This window comes from Rutidosis leptorrhynchoides, chromosome 4, assembly GCF_046630445.1.
Source record: "Rutidosis leptorrhynchoides isolate AG116_Rl617_1_P2 chromosome 4, CSIRO_AGI_Rlap_v1, whole genome shotgun sequence".
NCBI classification, from domain to species: Eukaryota; Viridiplantae; Streptophyta; class Magnoliopsida; order Asterales; family Asteraceae; genus Rutidosis; species Rutidosis leptorrhynchoides.
This window is the reverse complement of record NC_092336.1, coordinates 88,195,550-88,211,564: the sequence shown is the minus strand read 5'-3', so window position 1 is coordinate 88,211,564 and position 16,015 is coordinate 88,195,550. Positions and strand designations below refer to the sequence as shown.

Below are 16,015 nucleotides of genomic sequence, written 5' to 3'. Positions count from 1 at the left end.
CAATCGCATGGTGTCTCTCCTTTATATCCATGCGATTGCATGGAATCAACTTTACAGTTCAAGCGCACTCATTCTTCTACCGACGTTTCTTATGTAACATATGTTATATTTATATATTATTTAATATCTAATATATTTAATCTTTAGAATTAATTAAATATTATATTATATTTACGTTCATGGTAAAAATATAATTTTTACAAAAATGACACGGCCGTGGTCTCACGACTCATGTACCACTTTCGGTTTTTCGAGCGCACTCTCGTACATTTAGAAAACTAGCCTTTTTCGTTATGCGACGTGTACTTTTAATAATAATTTGACTTTTTTATCAAAAATTTACTTTGTGAAAATGTATCTTATAAAATTTGAGTATTGTGGTCATTTGCTTCTATAAATCAGTGACTCGTTGTTTACCAAAATATATTATTTTAAATTAGGACGTTTTATGACTACGTAAAAATATATAGTTACATATTTAGAAATATAAGTTTGTATCCAAAATCTTTTATTTAATAGTATAACATTTAGTTTTTCAAAACTATTTATTTTTCAAAGTTTATTTTTATTTTGCTTAGAAAGATAGTTTGACGCGTAACGTTTTCAAGTTAATATATTTATACATAAACATATCTAATCATATACGTTCATTTAGTGGTTCTTGAATCATTGAAATTTAATCGAGGTTAAATGCATATATGAATATAGTTTCAAATCCTTGAGACTTAATCATAACAAACTTTGCTTATCGTGTCGGATTAATATAAAGATAAAGTTTAAATTTGGTCGGAAATTGCCGGGTCGTCACATATATTTATGAGAATTGGAAATGAAATTCTTGTGGTCTATTAAAAAGATGGAAATGAATGATTATGATAAATTAATGAACTCACCAACTTTTTGGTTGACACTTTAAAGCATGTTTATTCTCATGTATTAAAGAAATCTTCCGCTGTGCATTAGCTCATTTTAAGGATATTACTTGGAGTCATTCATGGCATAATTCGAAAGACGTTGCATTCGAGTCATTGAGTTCATCAAGATTATTATTAAGTCAAATATAGTTGGATAGTGGATATTATGAAATGGTATGCACGCCTGTCAATTTTCGATGTAGAGAAAGTTTGTCTTTTAAAAACAAATGCAATGTTTGTAAAATGTATCATATAGAGGTCAAATACCTCGCGCTGTAATCAACTATTGTGAATCGTTTATAATGTATATGAACGGGTCCTTTCAGATGTGACGTCAATTTAATGAACTCAAGAAGCAAAAGATCATGAAAATATAAAATGGTTGCTTAATTTTAAGGAGAAAAACAACAAAGTTTAGTAATCTGTACACACAAACACAATTATATATGCAGATATCATATCTTCATGAAAATTAAAATGCTTACATTCATCTGATTTGCTGTATATATTTGGTAATTATTCCTGGTGACATCAGATCCAGACTTGCTACTACCACCACTTCTTGAATAAGCGGCAGTCGATTGTAAAGCATAAATTAATTAAGTAGACAATTTAAAAAAAATAAATAAATAAAACAAAACCATCTATTACTATAAATATTGACACCCTGTGTCATAAATTAGCTACATTAAATTCTATTTCAATTATCTATTATTACCTATATAATCTATAAAAAAAATACATATAAATTCAGTTTTTTTAAAATAAAAAAAAAACCCTTCATAAATAAATAATCTTAAAAGTGACCCCAAGAGTCATAACTCATAAATAAGCTTATTTAATCATGTTAGTGTATTAAATAGAATTCCTATTAAATTAGATTAAATAAATGAAATAAAATAATATATCTATATATAAAAAATGAATAATAAATAAGCTTACTTAATCATGTGTTAATGTATTAAATACAATTTTTAAATTAAATTAAATAATTGTAACAAAATAATATATATATATATATATATATATATATATATATATATATATATATATATATATATATATATATATATATATATATGAATGTAAGATTTAATATTAATTTTATGAACCGGATTAAATCAATATTAGTAACTTACATATAATATATATTTATTATTTATTCAATATCAATTAAATGATAAATAAAGAATTAAATAGTAGTAAAATAAATAATAAATATATGGTAAACCAAAAATGAACAATAAATATACGAACCTTTCATCTTCTTACTAAATTAACTTATTTTTTACTAGCCTATAAATATGTATGTCATCTTCACTTTTCAATAGGAATCATACAATGGGAAGATCACATCATATTATTACTAAAAGATGGATATTCAAGATATGTATAATGAGATAAATATATGTAATATATATTCAAATATGTATATGTATATATATACGTAGATAAATGTACATATATAACATTGATTTAATCATGAAGTATATATATATATATATATATATATATATATATATATATATATATATATATATATATATATATATACTGTAATTTGTTTTGTATCCTACATCTCCACTTTTCAGTAGCAATCATACAATGAGAAGATCACGCCATATTACTAAAAGATGAATATTCAAGTTATGTATCATGAGGTAAATATGTGTAATCTATATTTTCTTTTATGATTTAAAATATTATTTAATATATATATATATATATATATATATATATATATATATATATGTGTGTGTGTGTGTGTGTGTGTGTGTGTGTGTGTGTGTGTGTATATTCGAATATGTATATGTGTGTGTGTGTGTGTATATATATATTCAATAATATATTATATCATAAATAATATATTATATCATAAATAATATATATATATATATATATATTAATTATAACTTTTGAGTTTCTCATTAAATTGTTATCATTCATCACTTATATCATTTTATATGTTTATATGAATAAAACATCACTTTATATTTAAATATAGGGATCATCAAAAGTCTCTCATTGATTATTTTAATAATATATGTAGTATGTAAATTATTTACGATTTAAAATATTATTTAATATATATATATATATATATATATATATATATATATATATATATATATATATATATATATATATATATATATATATATATATATATATATATATATATATATATATGTGTGTGTGTGTGTGTGTGTGTGTGTATAATATTGATATATAATTATATATACATATATATATAATTAAATATAATGCGTGTTTGTTTGTTTTTGTAGCTACTGAAGAAACACTGAATTAAAAAAAAATGTCAAATGTAGACTTGCCAAGAAGACACGTGGTTGGCTCTATGTTGGATGAATTCGTTCGAAGATTCTTTTTTTTAATGTTTATAATGTGATTATTATATTGTATAATTGTATTTATATATTTAAGTTAATTTAAATTTCTTATATAAATTTTCTTACAATTCTATCCTTTTAATTATTAAATAGTATAGTATAAAAATATATATGTTAAAAAAGTTCAAATCAATTACCAGGATCCTTAACCCAATACCCTAAACAAATCTATGTATTCATTCGCTTTTTGGAGATTCGTAGAAGATTAGCATACATTTTGTCTACGTCGGCACTTAGTTACCTATTTTGATGTTCGTGTAAGTTTTTGCTTATTTATTACGATTATTATGGACTTTTTTTTTTAAAGCATTATTATGGACTGTTAAGAACTCTTTGTTTCATATGGTCGTTATTATATATGTCCTCCCAATAAGAACTATTACGTACGAGACAACCACATACTTTACTTTAAAATAAAAAATGCAAAGCGTAAAAATATCCGTGCAACGCACGGGCAATGCTTCTAGTAATAACAAAGGACCTAATTAGTTTCACCAAAGTCATAAATAATAATGGAATAATTGCTCTTAACAAAGTATAAGCAACAAAAGCCAAATCATATAATGGTTGATTAATTTTTCTGTCACAAAGTTTGACTTGTGTAGCGATATATGATACCCACAAAATATATATGGAACTATAATACCCATCATGAATTAATATGAACTAAAATATAAATGATTGATTATCATCAAAATTATATCGATATGACACATCTGCTTTGATGTGAAAATATTAAATCTTGAATCGATATAATCGATTATCATATCCGATGATCGATATATTCAATAACAACCCTAGACAAACATGAAAAAAAAAAAAAAAAAAAAAAAATCGGACCTTTCTTATGGGTGATTAACGGAAACCGTTCTTCGGAAATCTATTTATTGGGGTGGTCGTAATTCGAATCACTATGTCGGATTGCGCTGATTTCATCTTCTGATATTCAAAGTTTTGCGAGAAGATGAAAAAGGCTTAGCGGTTTCTATTTGATTTTATCTATCAAAATCGTATATGTTGGTCATGGTTGATTATTGAGTAGTTTGATTGAAGAGCAGCAGTTTATGAGAAAAATTGTAGCGGTTTTTTCTAAAACACCTTTCCCCATTTTAGCGTGCTAATTTTTTTTTTTATCAAGGGTAGGTGCGTAATTAGCACATGTAACTGACGTATTATTTTCTAAATGATGTGATACTTAATTTAAATGGTAGAGATTAAATGGATGAAAGTCATCTAAAGGTTGTAATTTGGCCATGTGCATTTTTTTAAGGTAGTTATGACACCATAAAAGTTTTCTTATTATAGATTAAAGAGATGGCTTTTTTGAGTGGTACCACTAAGCCCATGCGTTGTTGCGTACAAGGAGTTACGTACAAAATTTCATATATTATAAGAACTTGACATAAAGACAAAATCGAAAAAAAAAAAAAAAAACATTTTATTAAAGAAGCATGTTATATAAAATCGAGATGCGTATATAAAAATGATGAATTCATTGCATACAAGACAAATCAACCCAAAAAAAGCTAGCCAACATTTAAAAAAAGGCTAGTGTGAACGAATGGGCAAAAACGACACTCACTCCAGCTGAAACGATATCTTTTCAGGTGTCTATTAGTATACTGTTATTATTATTATAGATTAAAGAGATGGCTTTTTTGAGTGGTACCACTGAGCCCATGCGTTGTTGCGTACAAGGAGTTACGTACAAAATTTCATAGATTATAAGAACTTGACATAAAGACAAAATCGAAAGAAAAAAAAACATTTTATTAAAGAAGCATGTTATATAAAATCGAGATGCGTATATAAAAATGATGAATTCATTGCATACAAGACAAATCAACCCAAAAAAAGCTAGCCAACATTTAAAAAAGGGGGATGATTCTCACACACACTTTTTTGATCCTCACACACCAATTGAATATTATTAGAAGAGTAAAAGGTTAAAATAGGTGTGTAAGAATAAAAAAAGTGTGTGTGAGAATCATCCCCCTTAAAAAAAAGCTAGTGTGAACGAATGGGCAACGACACTCACTCCAACTGAAAATATAATATAATATAATATAATATAATATAATATAATATAATATAATATAATATACTATAATTATACTGCAAAATATAATATAATTGTTTAATTACCATTGGCGTTTTCACAAAAAAAAAAAAAAAAAAAAAAAAAAATATGGTTGGTATGCAATAGTGGAAGAAGATTGAATAAATACACTCATGCAATGATACAAAATTATACTACCACGAAAAGACAATTCAAGAACTCCAGAATAAATAACTCAATTCACTAAAGTACATGGTACATTCAATAAATAACTCAATTCACTAAAGAAATTGGTTGGTGTGCAATGAAAGTGGAAGAAAATCGAATAAATAAACTTATGCAAAGATACAAAATTATACCACGAAAAGACAATTCAAGAACTCCAGAATAAATAACTCAATTCACTAAAGTACATGGTACATGCAACAAATCGTACATACTGATAGATACATATACAATTTGCCAGTACAAAGTGTGATTAACACAAATGCAATGCTGATTCTGCATTTTATGTACACCAGATTCAGCTTCCCAAAACCAAAAAAAAAATAAAAAAATACCCCCAACTCTAGTTTATTCTCCTAATTCCTAATCTTCTATATGTGAAATGTCGTTTTTACCACCACAAATAACCAGTTAATAAAACCTTTTTCCACAACTCAAGGTCAAGTCAAATTGATGGTTGCAGAACTCAATATATAAGCAAAATCAGATTACATATCAAGAATTTAAGCCGCTTAACGTCTTTAAACCTGCTATAATCCCGATTTTGCTTTTAAAATGAATGAAGATGATATGTGCACCTTACGATGGGTTTAAATCTAAAGATGGTTTAAAGTTCACTTTGTCCCTCAAAAGTAGATGAGATACCGAGTCAACCAAGACCACCTGTCCTCCACGAAGTTCATGAGTGAGCCCACCGAATTGTTTTCTTGGGCTAGACCCAGGAGCCCCCAACGGGTTGGCTCGGAACATATCAGGGACCGGATCACGGTACGAAACGTTGGTCGGTCTTGAGATCTCGTGCAGGTAAACCGATTGGTTAACATGACGGATTGGGATTTTGGAGCCGTTATTGATTTGAGGAGTGGATGCACCTGAAGTGGTTCGTGGGCTAGTTATGGGTGATGGTGATAACCGTCCGTTTATGTGTTGAGGTGATCTTGAATGTATTAGCGGACTTCCAATTGGTGAAACGGGGCAGGATATATTCCTTGGTATTTGAACTTCACTGCAAATATGAAAGCAAGATATACATATAAGCATGATAATGTTACTAAAGGTGGCAAGATGGGCGGGTTGAGTAACAACTTTTAGTGGGATTAGGTGAAGAGAGACGTACCTGGAATTGAAACCTGGTCTTGGTACTCGAAATGAATGGGTAGTGAGTCTATCCGAATCCAATGTTTGCCGATTTCTTGGATGTCCAATTCCCTGAAAAACATTAATGACCCGTTACATCTTTGACCGGCTGAATCCAATATTTGACCGATTTTGACCCGTTTACTGGCAACTTTAGATCGCCTTGGCATGGTCGGTCCCGACTACTTCAATCCCGACTAGTTGGGGACATGTCGGCTGACTTCTATGACAATGTATCTATATCCAAGTAAAAGAAGAGTGTTCGATTTTTTTGTTTCTTTTTTTGGTTATGAAGGATCTTACGTCCAACAAAAATATTACAGCACTATGGTAAAAACTAGTTGGTCAGTCAAATGGACTATGGTAAAAAAATATTACTCGTATATATTTCGCTATGCGGAATTGGGTTGACCAGAAAAACTTCTCCAGCTCTTTCACTTTATATAAATATTTAGTTATATTCACAAATACATAATATTGCATAATACTTTCATCTATTTGTTGAATAAACTTACCAAGGAGTTTTATGCTTAGAAATACACTTTGGGTGAGTTTCATCTGTTAACCCATTTGACCTGTTTCCTTTAACTCTAATATTTTTAATATTACCCAACACCACCTAAATCAAACCATTGATAAGTAAAGAGGCCAAAATTTACTCTTCGTTATTCTGTGCCGGCCAAATTATTTTGAACTACTTTCAAGAAACATATGAGATTAAACCAACGATAAAAGTAAAATTCATATGAAGCTGACTGATAAAAAAGAAACGTCAATAAAAGATATATTTACCGGTGATTTTGCCCCATTCACAACGGCATGAAATAGATCGGGTTGATCTGAACATGATACGAGCCTTTCTAAAGGAGCAGCATTTTTAACAAAGCAGTGATCCAATAATTGAGCGGCTGTAGGACGATGAAGCGGATTCCTCTGTAGACATTGCCTTACAAAATCCTTCCCCTCTTCCGAAAGATGATCAGGAATAACAGGGAGTTCTTTACTGTTTCCAATCTTAAACAATGCAGCAACCTATAATTCAAGATAGTTTATATTTAATAAAAAGTAAAATTTTCATTTAAAAGTAAAAACAGTTTTGGTTGGAATACAAGATTCATGTAAAATGATACTGACCCCCTCATACTGACTCCAAGGTGGTTTGGTTGTTGCCATTTCTAAAACTGTACACCCAAGACTCCATATGTCAACAGCAAGATTTGAACCATTGCTATTCTTGATAATCTGCGTGGAAAAAGAAACTCATAAATTTTGCCATTCCAATAAAAAACAAAAAAAACAAAAAAAACAAAAAAAAAAAAGGAAAGATAAACAGAATATTATATGCTAACCTCAGGTGCCATCCAGTACGGACTCCCTTTAAATGACAATGGACATGTTTGCCCTGTGATCTGCAATGTTTGTACATGTCACTAACATGTTAGCATGCAGCCTCATAACAAATGTCAACAAAATAATGTACATGTTACATATTAACTATAAGGTGGTTTTTGATTTAATCCATTTGACACGTTTGAGATAAGGTCAAAAAACACTACAGGCATCGGTTATTAGTAAATGGGTTGAAATAGCTGCCTTTAATACTAATAAATAGGTAGACTTACATGTTTTGCCATTCCAAAATCTGCCAACTTGACTCGACCATTTGGGTCAACAAGGATATTTGCTCCTTTGATATCCCTACAAACAAATTTTAAGAATGCAAGTTTTAGTTACATTAAAGAAGTAGTGAAGCGACATTAGCCTATAGTGAGGATTTTTATTTTAACGGGTAGCTGATTCACCTATGGATGGTATTTTTCGCATGTAGATATGCTAGCCCTGACAAGATCTGCTGAGTATAACTTCGAATAGCCAGTTCACCAAATTTTCCATAATCTTGGAGAAGTTTATATATTGAACCACCAGAAACGTATTCCAAATATATGTAAAGTTTGTCATCAACCTGTTCACAAGTTTACTAAATATGAGAAAGATATCGAGAAAAAAAAAATCCTTTTTGCAGATATATGTTTCGGAAACCGCAGTTTGTAATAAAGTCCGTAGGTGACGGCACAAGATAATCAATGAAGTATGATAGGTGAGGTATAAAAGAAGTGACTTGCCATTTCAGACCCATAGTATTGCACAATATTTGGATGACTTAACCGGCTCAACAACGAAACTTCCTGCAGATATATAAAGAAAAAAACACCATTAATAAAAATATGGCAAATATGATGTGAGCAGAAACTTGATTGAAATTGCTAGTATACATACTTGGCCCAATTGTTTTGCACTTTCTTTTGACTTTGCGTCATCGGAAAACAATGCAACTTCCTTCATAGCGCACATTTCACCACTTTCACTACATTAGTAACATAAGCCCCGTAAAAAGGGGAAAATGAAGTTAGCCTCACCAAGAAAAAGAGAAATGAGAGAGAGAAAGAGAGAGAGAGAGAGAGAGAGAGAGAGAGAGAGAGAGAGAGAGAGAGAGATGAGGATAGACACTAACACTAGTTAAGGTTAAACTATAAAGATTAAAACTAAATGTAGAAACATACAAGTGTTTTTCCAAATGAACAAATTATGTCATAAAGACCTTTAGGAGGCTAAAATCAATCGCCTACAGTAAACAAATATAACAAGACTAGAGGTGACAATTTGGAACCGTTTATAAACAAGTGGGTCGATCTGAGTTACTTAATCTTTATATTGTCAAATGGTTTCAGTAATCCAAAATGTGTTCAGATGTGTAGAACCTTTCAAAATCACTCTAATGAATAGAAGTATAGATTATCACAGTAATAACATCATACGAGTCAAAAATAATATGTGGGTCCTGGTAACCTGTACCGAGCGTCACCAGTTATCCAACCCGCCTATTTAGCTACCCCTAGACTATAGAAAACAAGCAGAAACGTTAAATATAAACAGAGCCGTAATCAACACAACTCATACCTGTTGAAACCAACATAAACATGCCCAAATGAGCCTCGACCCAACAGCTTCCCCTTTTTCCATCTTGAACCCGGGCTGGGTAAATTATCCGACCGCCCCGGGCTTCGTGGTACAGAAGGCGATGTTGCAGCTGAATTCGATTGGGAAAAAGGTAACGAATTCGAAATCATGACAGGTGGCAGTGGCAGCCTGTGACTTTTTTGTTTTACATCTTCGGGTCGAGACTCGCCTCCAGCTCTTGGATGAAGCGGTGTAACCGCACCACTATGGATTCTAGAACTGGGGCCCGGACTCGACATTTTGGGGCTAGGAAGTGGAGAATATTCTGGACTACCCCTACTCGGTTGCCAAAATAAGCCCGCCATGTCACCACCCATAGAATTATGACCCGAATTTTGACCCGACCCGGGGCTTGAGCAGTGTCCCGATCCAAGAAAAGGAAAGTCATGATTCGGTTTTGAAGAATAAAAAGCAGAATTTATAACTTGTTCGGTTCCGAATGCTCGTAGTGGACTTCTAGAAGGGCTCGATATTGAACTGTCTGGTGCACTAAAGAACGCACCATTGTACGGTACTTGGATATTAGGTACATGACTGCTTAGCGGTTTTCTTCTAGTTGGTGAAGACGATATGTGATTACCAAAAAGATTCTCAGGTGGTTTTGCTACATCCCTTGAATAATTCTTCGTTACATGCAACTGATCCTTGACAATCATACTTCAAGAAAACAAACAAAAACTTAGTTTTTGTCAAATTTAGTGTGTTGCTTTTCAAATTATAAAAGGTTAAAGCTACAAATCGGTCTATATACTTTCAGTTTTGTTCCTATGTAGGCTATGTACCCCATAAAACATCTCATAAACTTTCAAAATGTGTGTTAAATGTAAACAAAATGTGATTGGTTACCCGGTGGACCGGTAAAACTAATTCTCTGACATTTTTTGAGTTTTTTTTTTTTTTTTTTTTTTTTTCAAATGGCATGGAAAAATGACATTGAAAATAATTAAATAATATGTAAATTAATTATAAAACAACCCATTTAAATATAAAAAATTACTTGTTAAAGTATATAATGCTAAAAACTTATAACTTTATTAAAAAAATGTTAAATTATCAGGTAAAAACTTTATATATGTTGATAATGAGACATAACCAAGAAGTTTATAGCCTACGCTAGTACCTATGTGGCTATATAGCCTACATCAGAACAAAAATTAAAGTATATGACCGATTTGTAGCATTAACCTAACTATGAAAAATTCGAAAATATATGCTTACTTGGAAGGGCTTCCAGCTGTCGTTCGACTCCCAGTATCATAATCAGACGCCAATGGGCTAAGCTGGCTCGAGTCAGGTGGATCATCACTATCACTATAACATTCACTAAACACAGAATCGGCTCCATCCAAATCTGCAGCATCAGGCCTGGTCCTTGTGTAACCCGTATGGGAAAGTTGAACAATTGGTGACGTTTTGGACCCCTTTTCTTGTCTCGATTTTCCCGACACGTTACTGATACATGACTCGGTTCGAGTCACACGGGACGGGTGAATAGGAAGTGGGAGTGGTTGAGCCTGAGGTCTTTCTTGAAAGCTTTGACATCTAGCCACTAGTTTGGATTCTCTAGAAGGTGAAACGGACCTAGATTCGACCCGTGATAGTGACCCAAGCTCTGAAACTGTGTCATTGCAACCCCTTCGAGACACACCTGATCTGTTTGATGTTTTTTTATCTGAAGGGATCCTAAATTTCCTAATTGTATCGATAATACTCTCTTTGCTTGTCTTCTTCTTTGATTCTTTTGATGATGACTTACCCCACCATGAAGGCATATTTGTCTAATAAGTTACAGAAGAAGAACTGGAACCCAAAGTCAAAGTCAAAGATCCACTATCAATCGTCAATCCCTTCACATGAAATTATCCCGGCTGTCTCGTTTTGAAGGTTATGATAAGTCACACTTCTATAATTAAGCTCTAACACTTCTGTGTAGACTCAGATTCTGTAGTCAAATAGTTCAGATTTAGACATATTATTAAACAAAAGATACGTCTAATAATGAATACAACAGTATCACCAAAACATTAATTAGAATTCAGTTAAAAATACAAGTCGTACACCACTTGAAACCAACGTTTTATATCAAAAAGCTCACCGGTCAGACAAAATCAAACATATATCCTTCTCAAACGTGACCTCACTCACAACTAACGACATCAATAAACTTCCTTTACATGCGAATTGCTAATCATCCAATGTTATTGAGAATACACTATTGTGATTGCTAAAAATGAGGAATTCATGGCAGGTGATCATTCAGGATCAGGGGCGGAACTTAGCGTATCACAAAGGGGTATCCGCCCCACCTGGATTTAACGGGAAAAAAAATTGTACACTAAAAAAAATTGTTACAAAAATAAGGTTTTTTTAGTGTTTACCCCTGTTGACTTTGAAAAATTTATTAAATTTTTGCACTCGCCTCATCTGTATCCGGATTCAAATTCCGCCACTGTTCAGGATCATCAACTAACGAATAAAATATCAATAAGAGTAATTGTCAACATCTTTCTCTAACCTATATATTTCAGAAAAGCACAATCATCATAAGTTTGTTACTTAAAGTAATTAAAATCTAATTCAATTTTCGTATCTGATTTTACTACCTAATCCATACATCTTTTAAATTCCTTTGATTACATCACACACCACTTGTTTCCACAAAGTCATAATCATACACACATACATACAAGGTAAAAACAAAATAAAATCATTTGTCCTAATATGAATACAAACAACTTCAGCAATTTTACTATAAACAAAAACTAAAACAATAAATTAACTCAAAGTCCTACCAATTAACATAAACTATTGTTAACATCTGATTAGGTCAGTAAGTAATTTGATCTATACATACAAGTACAAAATTACAGCATCATAATACAGATCTACATTAAGAATTACAGGAACAAAGCAAATTAAGTAGAATACGTAAAGTAATTGCAAAATTAATGATCGAAAACTAACCGTTATAAGATGTGGCATCTGTTGATTATTAGCAGTTGAGAAATGCAAAGAAGGAGCAGGAGTTGATTGAACAAACTGTTGACGTCTGAATTAAGCTAATAATAATAAGTTACAACGAGAAAAACAAATAATAATTTAAAAAAGAAAAAAGAAATGATTTTGGAATTGTGAGGTTTCCAAGTGATGTTCTGTGAGAATAAACTGGGAAAGCGAGAGAAAAAAGTGTGCGTGAACGGAGAGAGAAAGATCGGAGAGACTAGTGGGAGAGAGATGGGGTTCATTTTATATTTTTATTTTAAATTTTATTTTATTTTTATAAGTTATTTAATATTTAACTTTTAATTTTAAAATAATTTTTTATTTTTAATTAAAGTTTAATTTTAATTTTAATTTCTTTATAATTGTATTATATTTTATTTTTATTTCATACATTACATTAAACAAATTATATTTTGTTATAATTCAGTAGGCTTATAACTACCTTTAGTGGTCTGGTTCTTGACTGTAGACTACTAATAAGTATATAGAGGGAATATGAGAGAAGTATGTGTTTTCAATTCTATTCTCAAAATGTGCACCTTATGAGCTTACATAACACATATATTTATACTAATAAAAATCTACTATACAATATATATAATAATAATAAAATTACCATCCATAATTGACTTTTATAACACTCCCCCTTGAATGTCAATTTTATTAGAGAATAACTAGTACTGCCTCGTTAAAAATCTTGCTAAAGAAAACCCATTGGGATAAAACTTTAGCTAAGGGAAAAAGAGTGCAGCATAGAGTTGACTCCCCCTCAAGTAGGCAATGCCTGAATTGTTACATCTTCTGAACATGCCTCATGCCAATATTATGAACGTGTGTTCTGAAAATAGAAGTTGGAAGCGCTTTGGTGAAAAGGTCAGCAGAGTTTTTGCTGGACTGAACATATCTCATTTCAATCTGGTTGTCCTTAATGAGATTTTGAGTGTATGAGAAGAATCTAGGAGGTATGTGTTTTGTTCGGTCACTTTTGATATACCCTTCTTTCATCTGTGTTATGCAAGCTACATTATCTTCATAGATAGTTGTTGGACTTTTATCGCGTTCTAGTCCACAAGAATCAGTAATGAGTTGTGTCATTGATCTCAACCAAACACATTCCCGAGTAGCTTCATGTAATGCAATCACTTCGGCATGATTTGATGATGTTGCAACAAGTGTTTATTTTTGAGAACGCCATGATATTGCGGTACTTCCATTTAGGAATACTTATCCATTTTGAGATTTAGCTTTATGTGGATCAGATAAATAACCTGCATCTGCATAACCAACCAAATCTTGTTTCGAATCATTAGAATAAAATAATCCTAAATCAGTAGCTCCTTGAAGGTATCGAAATATGTGTTTGATCCCATTCCAGTGTCTTTTGGTAGGAGCTGAGCTGAACCTTGCCAACAAATTAACTGCAAAAGAAATGTCAGGTCTTGTACAATTTGTAAGATATATAAGAGCTCCAATTGCACTAAGATATGGTACTTCTGGTCCCAGGATATCTTCATGATCTTCACAGGGACGAAATGGATCAGTGTCAACATTAAGTGATCTAACAACCATAGGAGTACTTAATGGTTTTGCCTTGTCCATATTAAAACGTTTTAAAATATTTTCAGTATATGTTGTTTAATGTACAAGTAAACCATTAGGCATATGTTCAATTTGTAAACCAAGGCAATACTTGGTTTTTCCGAGATCTTTCATTTCAAATTCCTTCTTTAGAAGTTGAATGGCTTCATGGATCTCTTTATTTGTACCTATGATATTAAGATCATCAACATAAACAGCTATGATCACATATCCGGATGTTGTTTTCTTAATGAAAACACATGGGCAAATAAGATTATTGGTATACCCTTTGCTTATCAAGTAATCACTTAATCGTTTATACCACATGCGACCCGATTGTTTCAACCCATATAAAGACCTTTGTAACTTGATTGAGTACATTTCTTTGGGTTTTGCATTGGTTGCTTCTGATAACTTAAATCCTTCAGGTATCTTCATATATATATCACTATCAAGTGATCCATAAAGATAAGCAGTCACAACATCCATGAGATGCATTTCTAAATTTTTAGAAACTGCCAGGCTGATTAAGTATCTAAAAGTAATTGCATCCATAACAGGAGAATAAGTTTCCTCATAATCAATTCCTGGTCTTTGAGAAAAACCTTGAGCTACAAGTCTAGCTTTATACCTTGTAACTTCATTTTTCTCATTTCTTTTTCGCACAAAAACCCATCTATATCCCATAGGTTTCACATCTTTAGGTGTGAGAATGATAGATCCGAAAACTTTTCTTTTATTGAGTGATTCAAATTCAGCTCGTATTGCTCCTTTCCAATGATCCCAATCATGTCTATTTTGACATTCCATGACAGATTTTGGTTCTGGATCATCATCATCATTCATGATGTCATATGCAACATTATATGAAAATATCTCATCAAGATTTTTCATTTCATTTCGGTTCCATAATATTTTTGAATGTGCGTAATTGATTGAAAATTTCGTATTGACATCATCAATCTCCTCTGCAGAAGGAGTATTGATTTGTAGTTCTTCTTGAACACTTTCTTTTACCTCATTATCAGCTGATTTTCTTTTCCGAGGATTTTTATCTTTGGAACCAATTGGTCTTCCACGTTTCATGCGTGGCAAAGACTCAAGAATGACATTATTGCCACTTTTTGGAATTTCAATTCGAGCTGGAGCATTTAATGCTATTATATATGATTTAGTCACTCTTTTTGTATCTTTAAATGCATCACGTAATCGATTTGCAAGTTCTTGCATATGCATTATTTTTTAACTTTCGTTTCACATTCTTTTGTGCGAGGATCAAGATACCTTAATTGATGTTCACACCATGAAACATCATTTTATTTATTTTTTCATTTCTCCCCCTAATCTAGGGAACAACTTTTCATTAAAATGCTAATCAGCAAAACGTGCTGTAAAAACATCACCCGTCATGGATTCAATATATCTTATAATTGAAGATGTTTCATATTTAATATATATATATATCCCCATCCTCCTTTGAGGACCCATTTTAGTGCGTTATGGTTGTGCAACTAGAACATACACTGCACAATCAAATGTTCTAATGGTGGGAAATATTTGGTTCTCGGCCAAATCAAGTTGTAGGGGAGAATATTTATGAGTTGCACTTTGTCTAATGTGAAATAATATCGCAACATGTAAATTTGCATGTCCCCATATATATCACCTTG

The 16,015-nt window shown here is 31.5% G+C and overlaps 1 protein-coding gene across 1 annotated transcript; it reads right to left on the bottom strand.

The window, feature by feature from the left end:
• Window positions 1–5,747: 5,747 nt before the first annotated feature.
• Window positions 5,748–12,917, bottom strand: LOC139839900 (mitogen-activated protein kinase kinase kinase YODA-like). The gene is made up of 12 exons (XM_071830105.1): window positions 12,729–12,917; window positions 10,983–11,706; window positions 9,705–10,421; window positions 9,024–9,111; window positions 8,870–8,932; window positions 8,549–8,709; window positions 8,369–8,444; window positions 8,096–8,155; window positions 7,881–7,988; window positions 7,539–7,778; window positions 6,727–6,818; window positions 5,748–6,615 (listed from the first exon to the last, which is right to left on the bottom strand). Exons 2-12 carry the CDS (start codon window positions 11,534–11,536, stop codon window positions 6,189–6,191), a joined length of 2,586 nt encoding a protein of 861 aa, XP_071686206.1. The 5' UTR covers window positions 11,537–11,706; window positions 12,729–12,917; the 3' UTR covers window positions 5,748–6,188.
• Window positions 12,918–16,015: the final 3,098 nt, after the last annotated feature.

What these genes read in the sequence shown, in the direction of transcription:
- LOC139839900 (XM_071830105.1), bottom strand. Translation starts at nt 11,536, where the DNA reads ATGCCTTCATGGTGGGGTAAGTCATCATCAAAAGAATCAAAGAAGAAG. An exon ending in GTTTATGTTGGTTTCAACAG is followed by an intron (nt 9,112 to 9,704) that starts GTATGAGTTGTG and finishes TTACTAATGTAG; the next exon opens with TGAAAGTGGTGAAATGTGCG. An exon ending in AATACTATGGGTCTGAAATG is followed by an intron (nt 8,710 to 8,869) that starts GCAAGTCACTTC and finishes ACTTGTGAACAG; the next exon opens with GTTGATGACAAACTTTACAT.